This window comes from Triturus cristatus, chromosome 5_2, assembly GCF_964204655.1.
Source record: "Triturus cristatus chromosome 5_2, aTriCri1.1, whole genome shotgun sequence".
Lineage (NCBI taxonomy): Eukaryota > Metazoa > Chordata > Amphibia > Caudata > Salamandridae > Triturus > Triturus cristatus.
This window is the reverse complement of record NC_140588.1, coordinates 996,545,586-996,554,999: the sequence shown is the minus strand read 5'-3', so window position 1 is coordinate 996,554,999 and position 9,414 is coordinate 996,545,586. Positions and strand designations below refer to the sequence as shown.

At 45.8% G+C, this 9,414-nt stretch overlaps 1 protein-coding gene across 5 annotated transcripts in view; it reads right to left on the bottom strand.

The window, feature by feature from the left end:
- Nucleotides 1-3,832: 3,832 nt before the first annotated feature.
- Nucleotides 3,833-9,414, bottom strand: part of LOC146829558 (actin-binding protein WASF3-like) — a 415,127-nt gene continuing 409,545 nt past the window's right edge. For all 5 annotated transcript variants that reach the window (XM_085608254.1, XM_085608258.1, XM_085608253.1 and 2 more), the window contains one exon: nt 3,833-8,030. In XM_085608254.1, the coding sequence (XP_085464380.1) occupies nt 7,873-8,030 (158 nt within the window). In that variant the 3' untranslated portion in view covers nt 3,833-7,872. The remainder of the gene's footprint in view (nt 8,031-9,414) is intronic.

The window sequence follows — 9,414 nt, the reverse complement described above, 5'->3', positions numbered from 1 at the left end:
AGTCTGACCCTGTGCCTCATAGGAACAGTCCAGCCCGAACTGCCAAGCCATGTCTTCCCTGGACCGGAAACAAGCATCCTGTGACCGGTTTCTGGCTAATCAGCCATCAGCAGCCAGGCTAGTTTGAATCCAGTGGCAAAGTGAGCAAGGGACCCACGTCTGGGCATACCCTGCCAACTTAGGGCGAACAAAGCAAAAGCAAAGGGGATGATGGACGGAGTGTTGAACATTGCAAGCACTCACCCCCAGTCAACTGATCTGGGTTGGATCCATCATCATTCTTTAGCTCATTCTGCCACCCCTGTTCAGACATGGCCATATGCAAATCAGTCTGACCCTGTGCCTGATGGGAACAGTCCAGCCCGAACTGCCAAGCCATGTCTTCCCTGGACCCGGAAACAAGCATCCTGGGACCGGTTTCTGGCTAATCAGCCGTCATCAGCCAGGCTAGTTTGAATCCAGTGGCAAAATGAGCAAGGGACCTACGTCTGGGCATACTCTGCCAACTTTTGGCATCAAACATGTTGGAATCATACCTCCCACACCATAAACAGTGTTAGAAGTATGATTCCATGCTCTGTAAAGCTCCTCCAGGAGGCCCTCAGTACTCCCGGTACCAGTCTTCTAGACCCGAACAGCGCAACATGGCTGCTGCCGACCAGAGACACAATTCTGCCCTCCTGCTGCTGAGCAAAGCTCGAGCAGGGGAAGGCAGAACAATAGGTATCCTGTCATAGGGAGGTGTGACCATCTCCCAGACAGGGTTTAGTGTATTGGGGCCGGGTGGGAGTGCTTGCCAGCACCACTCAGTCTGCTTGAAGGGCACAATTGGTGCCCTCCTTGCATAGTACAGCTCAAACCAGCTCAGGGACCAGTGGGCTCCTGCTCCTGCGCGAAACAGGACAATGAACATAGGAGTATCCTCCCCACTGTCCGACCCCTCACTTGGGAGGGAACCCTGAATCGTTCCATCCTTTTCCTTAAAGTACTTAGGGCTTACCTGAGGGTGGGTCCCTAGATTTGTCATGGGAAAAGATTTATTTCAAGACACCACTTCTTCTTCAACCGTCTGGGCACTCTGGACTTAGCTAGACTTTGCTCTGGGCATCAAGGGAGCAACTGGGAAGGCTCGTGGGACAACTCGTATGCGGCTCCTGGTCATCCACAACCTCGCCTGGTCTTCACAGCTGCAGTTCCAAGGTCACTGTCAGCTTCCCTGCAACACTCGACTTCCAGGCCGCCTGGTCACTTCCAAGTGGCATAGACTCTGTGCCCTCTGCTTGCAGGTACTTCTCTTCCTGAATCCACCTTTGGGTTTCACCAGACACTTTCACCTTCTCCAGCAGTGACTTCTTCCTGAAATCTTCAATTGGGTTTGACTGCGGTTTCCAACGCCACTTCACTTCTATGCACCCGGCTTCCCTGGTGTAGGTATTCTGGTTCCTAGGGTATCCACCAGTGAGGTGGCTCTCCAACCTTCTGTCTTCCAAGGGGTTTCTTCAGGGTCCACTGGGAAGGGTCCTTCTTCTTTAAAATTGCAACTGCGACTTACCCATTGACTTGAAATGAGTAAAAAGTCATGAAAATCATTAAAATCAGATAAGGGAAACAGAGATATAGAGAGATTTGATTTACATTTTTAGACAAAAAGTGCAGAGAAAGAGGAAAGTGCCAATCAGTTGTATCAGTTCACGGTTGACTGGGACCTATGACTGATTTCAGGCCGACCACAAGGGAGTGGAAGTTGGATCTTCCAAGCAAGCAGTCTCTTTCAAAGTTTTGACCTTTGGACTTACCCCCACATTTAGAGTTTGGTGGGTGGCCCACCATCCACTGGAGGGGAGGGGGAGGTAATGACCTCCATTGCCCTGATGGCCTACCCTCTGCCATATTTAGAGATATCCACCATCCTGGCTCCTCTGAAAACATTGCAAATTTGCTGTGTGATCTCCACGTTTCATTCAGTGGCGGAACAAACTTTTTGTTTTTCGAAAACAAACTCCCAAAGAGCCTTATTTTACAAAAACAAACCCTCAAAGGGCCATAGTCTGTGAAATGGCTGAAATTAAGTCAGAATCCTTCTGCAAGGCAAGCATCTAGATTGACACGAGTGATTACACCTTAGAGTCAGAAATGCCATTGTTTTACTGCCATTAAAGAAACTGGTTTTGGTGTTAAATGCTCTGAGTGGGAAAAAGCTGGATTTCATAGTCGCTGAGCTTGATTCGCTGCTGCAACAGATTTGTCACCTGGTCCAACGTTTTACTTTTGGACATAGTCACTTTTTTGGTTCTTAGAATCCTCCTTCAAGGCAAGGCTAAAATCTGTAGCTGGCAAGAACTCCACAAGGCTGGACACTTTGCCAGCCAGATAACTTTAACTTCATTTTTAGCACAGCAAAATGTTCTGAGAGGGCCAAACCTGGTTTTCGAGCCCACCCTGGGTGCGGCCTAGCTTGGCAAACTAAGCGCCATGTCCTGGTCCTCTAGAGGTTGATAAACTTCTAAGTCCCACTTTTCTCCAGCTCTTAGGAAAGTTCCCTCTGTTCATTCCTGGCGCCCCTAGATCCTCAGGTCAGGCTTCAAGGTACCAGATCTCTCTCCAACCAGGGCTCCTCCAGGGTCCAATGAGAGCCACTGGCTGCATAATCTCAGAAAGTCCACGCTCTTTAGGTGAGCATTCCGACATTGATTTTACCTACCTGCGGTCCGCCTTTTCAGTCATTGCAGCTGAGAGCAGGAAAAAAGTAAATTGTCTCACTGAAATCTCCCTGCAAGTTAGGGACATTGTTTTTTGCTTCATCAAAACAAACCCCCAAAAATGCACAGTCAGTTGCCATTACACGGCAGCCCAGTGGGTGTGACATGTTCGCTATCAACCTGGTGCGGTTCTCTAGCTGAACTAGACGGTTCGCTGCCAGGCTGCCAAAGAAATAGGCTTGACTGGCCTTGCTGCCTGAAGCACTCCCTTCCTGGGTCTAATTTGACCCTATAAATATGTTTTTCCCAATTAGGAATTACTGTGGGAATCGAAAGAGGGCGGGAGGGATGGGAGTCACCAGATGTGTTACCAAGGAACTCATGAGGTTCTTGCTGCATATGAAGTTTTCTGTACCCAGATGATAGGGGCAGCCCTGAAGGTACATATTCCCCAGAGACCACTGGCACACCGGACCTGGACTGTGAGTCTGCTTCTGTAGAAGTTTCCGCTACATGCAGATATGTCGTTCACAGAACATAACATATAAGCGCAAGCTGGTGGCTATGTTTATTGCCATGATATAAACATGTGATCCATATAAAACATCTTGAGAGAACTTGGTCCACAGCTATGAAATTCCCAACAACCTCTGCATTAGCGACTAGTGACCTCAACACATCAGTGATGCAATAATTTTAACTACAACCCCCAGAAGCATACAGCCATGCACTAGTACTGGCAATCAGGAGTTGATACAAAGTCAGGTTTACACAAAATAGCATGTCTGGTGGACACCGAACTGTAGTTCAAAATGCAGCATACCTGCAGGAGGCAGCCGGCCAGAGGTATCTGTGATGGCTGAGAGATAACCAGAAACAGCACCACCAAGTCCTGCCTGTCGCTCGGACTGTCGCGGTCCATGGGCTATGCTTGGATGTGAACAAGCGCTTGTCATACTCCATATCCGGTAACAGTGTGCTTTCCATGATTATGTCATCGTGTTGTACCCTGGCCATGGTTAGGGTAAGGGAGCTCATAGTGTGAATGTTCATGTTTGGTGCACACTCCTTTCCACAAAGCTCTCCACACCGGCAACACTCAGTGCAAATAATTGATACCAGCACTAGCAAAGTACAGTTTCAGTCAAGGTGGTTTATTTTTGTGATATCCACACAAACAAAAGCTTCACAATCCTTTGCGAAATGCACAGACACCATTTCAACCACTGCAGCAGCCGCAGCACAGGATCACAGATACATCGATGTCGTTGATGGACGAGGGTTGCCAGGCCCCTGTGCTTTGCCCATTTCTCTACCTGCTGCAAAGCTCCAAGTTGTTCCTACTCCCCACCTCTTTCTTTGCTGTTCCACTGCCATTATCCTGGTGCTTTTAATACAGCTGAATATATGACCCCAACTCCTCAGCCACACGGCAGCGTCATTCAGTGGGCAGAAGGACCTCGCTTATGGTCCTCCTGAGCCACCCCTCAATAGGTCCTGCCTTGTCACCACTTATTCCTTTTCACTTCAACCACATCTTAGTTGCAATATGCAAGCTCCACTTATTGCATTCTCTTTCATATTCTTGTGCTATATCTAACATTCTTCCAAACCTATTGCCCCTCTCTCCTCTCTTTAGACTGTATACATTGTTTTTACAGATTGTGTCACCTTGCAATACTTTGGGAGTGTGGGACCAGCATAATTAGTAGTAGCTGGGTTGAGTAAATCGAGTTGTTTAGGTTCTGCCCTCAGAACAACATTTAACGTGTTCCAGAGTTTGGGTCTCTGTGGTCTCAGCTACCTGCTTCCAAGTTTTATCTGTTTTAAGCCTCCTTGTTGAATCATGTTGGAAGAAGTCTCTGGTCGGTGTGTCATGAGAGACTCTTGCATGTTTCTCCAGAACTTCTCTTTTGTAAGCATGGCAGTCTTGATGGCCCTCTATGGTGTGTCTATAGAACACATTTGTCTGTTTAGATGTGGCTTACAGAAGTCTGCACTAATCATTTAGTGGCAACACAGGCTGTCTTCACTCCCCACCTTCACGAGAAACCTCAAAACTTGGCTTTTCGACAGACCCCCTCCTTGATGGACTGGAACCTGCACCTCCCCTCCTCACCTGCGCCTCGAGACCCTTACGGGTGAGTAGTCGCGCTCAACAAACACGTGATTGATTGATTGTCTTCTGATGATAACTTTTCTCCCCTATATAAGCCACGATTCCCAGGGGCGTAGCTTAGTCAGTTAGATTCGGGGGGGGTGGAACGGAGATTTCCCAACCACCACTGCCATTGAAATGGCAAAATGGATGACAATAGGCTTCTCTGCACCACATAAGAGCCATCCAGTTCTTTGTTTATTTTTGGCTTGTTTTGTGTGAAATGGAAAAGGAGAGTGGGGGTGGATGTATGCAAGCTATGCAAATTTTCATGCAGACATGGGTCTCTGCTATGAAGGCTGCTTATCCCAGTGGAAATTCGACCACAGACGCTGCTAGCCCAACTGGAGGCCTCTGGACCTAACTTTACAACCCAGAATGAAATTATTAGTAGGGTGCCACACCCCGAATGCCCACTACCCCCAGAGCTACCCCCCAGGCCATTCTCCTGGCTCCCAGACATCCCTTAAGACTTGAGGGAATCTGGGATCTTGGATATGGAATTGGTCAAAAGTGTAATCGTTTGCTGTGGTGCCGCCAATGGATCGTGAGAACATCACAAAAGGGCTGTGTGAATGTGCCATATGGTGGCAACCGTCTATTCAAGCCACAAAGGAAGAATATAGGCCCCAACGGGGCTGGTAGCCTTTCTCACCTGAACAAATGTCTAGATGGACTCAAACACAATACAGTACTCAATAGACCAGTTGGTTCCCTTTGGACTTTACAGATGAGCCCTGCTCTTAGCATCAAAATCAAAACAGCGATCAACTCTAATGAACATCATAAGCGTAGTCATCTTCAGATTTCGGAAAAAGGAGAGTTTAATGAGCAACGGAAATATTAGGTTTTGCTTGTGACCAGTTTGCTTGAGAAACCCCCGACTATCAATATGACACATTTATATATTAATTAATTAATGCATTAATGTATTGACACTAGTGGTCTAGTGCGGACATAGCTACATACACACCGGAAGCAACCATGTGGATTTCCTTTGGAAAGATACTAGGATTGATTGTGGAACAGGGAATGTATAAAACCTGTTCATGTTTGAGTCTAAGAAAGTTATGGGAGTCAAGTACGGAAACCCTCAGCTGGGCTGGTGTTTCAGTTCACTTTGCGTTTCACAGGCATATTAAGGTTTCCGGTACTGTGAAAAAGGGAATTCCAGAAAATCAATCAGAGATGTGACTTGGCACAAAGTGCCAAGCAAGGACTTGAATTCATCCCTAGAGAAAGCAGACACAGCACTTCAAATCAGCATGATGCATGGAATACAAATTTGATGTGAAACTTTCTCTGATATGAAGCCCTTGATTTTTTTGTACCAATAGTCTTCCCATTAAAACCTATTCCAGAAATATAAAAAGAGAAAGATGTGTTTTTATTGGAGAACAATATATGTGTGCATTTTTTGCCATGCTTAATATGGGCCCACCAATATGCATTCAAATATACACTTTGATTAAAGTTAGAAAATTCATGTATGTACCTATTGAAGCTTGTCCTCGTATATTTTACACCTTTAAATAGTTTTTACTATGAATTTAAATGCATGGACGTCATTTAGGGGTCGCCAGGGGGTCGCAGCTGTGAACCCTGGCTTGCCCCTTGCAACTCCTGGTACTGTCTTTGCGACCCCTGGCCTCAGAGTTGGCAAAATCTGTGCCAGGAACACAGGGCAGCTCGCCCTTATGGACGACGGTTAGGGCTCCACTTTCCTTGTTTTCAGTCTTTTATTTTACTACAGTACAATTAGGTGGAAAATGACCCTATCTGGCAGCTGAGGTAAGTAAAACATTATTTCAATTGTATGTTGTATGCATGCTTGCGGGTGAGAGTGTGTTTATGTGAGAGTGTGTATAAGTGAACGTGTCTGCATTTTTAAGCGTGTAAGTGAAAGTAAATTGCATGTGATGTCACCCCCGCTACCCCAGGCATATTGGTGAATTAACGTCCATGTTTCAATGGAAAGGTTTCCCATTACATCATCAGCATTTTGTTATTTAAAGGTGGATTGGAGCATTAATGGGCATTGCTGTTGTTCCACTCCCTTGTCAATCAACCTACTGTGCTCAGCTCTGCTTTACTCTCTCCCCACCTAAGGGATGTGCTTATAGGCAGCTGACGTCATGAGTCTAAGCCTTGGTACCGACTTATTGTATCCCATATCGGATGCAGTGGTGATGCAGATAGAGGGTGAACGGAGTACCAGATTGCCAGGCCAAAATCTTTTGAAAGTCCGAGTGCATAAGTGAATTTGAGGAACGATTATTCCCAAGCCCTTTGAGTAATAGAAATGTCTGCTCTTAAAAAGAAGAATTCTGAACTTGATTAACCAGATTGGCTGGTGCTAACTAAATTTATCAATTTCTTTTTTTATATTATTCCAGCCCACGAGATTCTCATTCAGCAGTTTTCTCCCATTTCACAGGATGAGCTTTTTACATTAAAGGCTGACACAAAATTCGAAATTCTGATATCTTACATCTGCAAACATCATTGTGACTCTTTTGTCTAACTTCTGAGTAAGCATTAGTGGGCACGGTTCAGGCACGAGTCCCTATAACCACGTGGCTGTGCTTGGCACGTGCTCCACACTGACAATAGAGGTGTTCTACATGAATCAGGAAGTACCAAATGCGAAAGAAGCATGCCGCCATCTTGTGCTTGCAACATATGCATGGGACTAAAATATACTTCCGCTGGAACCGAGCAGTGGGCAGGCCAGAAGCGCTGCAACATTTGGCTTTTTCTGTAAAAACACTTGCACGGGATGCCCATTTAAGCATGCAGCCCAATCCGATGAGAATGCCACTGCTTTTGGTGATACAACAATACAGCAACATAAATGCAAAGCCTCGAGAATAGCCTTGTAACAGGCCATGTCATCAGCAGGGGGCAGTGTGTACTGCCTCAATGCCAAGCCACACACGCTTGCCGCATAACGAGTGGCACATGGGGGCAAAGGAACACAGTAAAGACTGAAAAGGCATATGCTCTGCGGTCAGACTAGTCAGACCACTCGTTTTCTTCCAGTTCTGAATCGTCGTCGGATTCACTGTACTCCACAGCAATCCGGCGCGAGAGGATGGTCGCCACGTCATTGCCCACCGGCTCCTTTTTAGCCTCCTGTTCCCGCTGCTCCTGGACCTTGCGGAGTTGAAAGCCTGTTGTAATAAAAAAATAAAAAATATGAGAACAGCATAAAAAACTGCAGACAGAAAGAGGGTTAGTATGTATGACTGACTATATATATGGCACATCCTCACGCGCCAATCAGACGCACAGCCTTGTAGCAAAGTCTTTAACTTTACAATAAACAAATGTTCATCCAGTAATCTGAATTTGAACCATATCTTTATTTATATTTTCAGCTTCATCCATATTTTATCCAGTCACTTGAAAGGCAGATTTATTCCAATTTTTTTTCAAATGCCACAGGCATGCCCATCCAGGCCTTGCCAGCGGCACGTAGGGATTAACAATTCATCGTGATTGGCCTCATATATTATCACCCAATGCATTTCGGGCTTTTTACAGCCCTTCGTCAGGGGTCGTCTATTTCCAATGCTGGTTTGTTGTTTCGATTAGCTGTTGATCATGTACCACATGCATTTATCTGAGCAAAGACCTGCTGCTTGAAGCAAGCAAACCAGTGTGTGACAAGAGTTATTCACAGAAATCATTATAAGGTTTAGGGGTCAGATAGCTCGGGTCTTTTAAGAGCTCAGGTACAGCTCACATCAAGATTGTGACCTCACTCTTCCCAATGCCAAACAATCGCATTTCCTACACACATGCTCCAAATTGGTTAACACTATGCGGTCCCTGATGTCCCTGATAGAGCCAGCAAAATGTGTACATATGAGTCCCCCATCCATAATGTGAGGTACTTCCTCACGTACACACAGATGGCAGAGTCTAGGGAAAGTCAGAAATAACAATTTGTGGTTGTCATTGGTGCAGGCAATCACTCAATTGCTTCTCCAAGCTAAGGCACATTGGCACGCCTCTATGTGCACCATCTAGAGGAAAATAGAATCCTCTGCTACCAAAACCCATTCAAAGATGACATAAGGTTGTAGAAGAGGTATATTGATGACGTGCTGCTCATCTGGGAAGGGGATTTTGAGTCTACCAGCTCTTTCATTACCTGGCTTAACAATCAGAATGACTGTTTTAAATTCGCACACACTGTTGAGCGAAAAGCTCTCCCCTTTCTGGGCGTCATCATCCTCCACGAGAATGGGCATCTTATAACTGACACCTACCACAAATGAACTGACAAGAAGAGCCTCCTGAGATTTGTGAGTTTTCATCCCGTCCTTTATGGGAAAATCTGCTATTAAATGTTTAAGAATTTGCAGGAACTGTACTAAGACAAGACATGTCAAACAACCTGTGTAGAAAACTCAGGGAACGGATGTATACAACAAATATAATCCAGAAGTCACTGAAATATGCTAGTAACAACAACAGGGAAACCCACATGGAGCTTGTCAACAACAAAAATGACACAGAACATCTTGTATGTCTGGCCACGTGATGCTT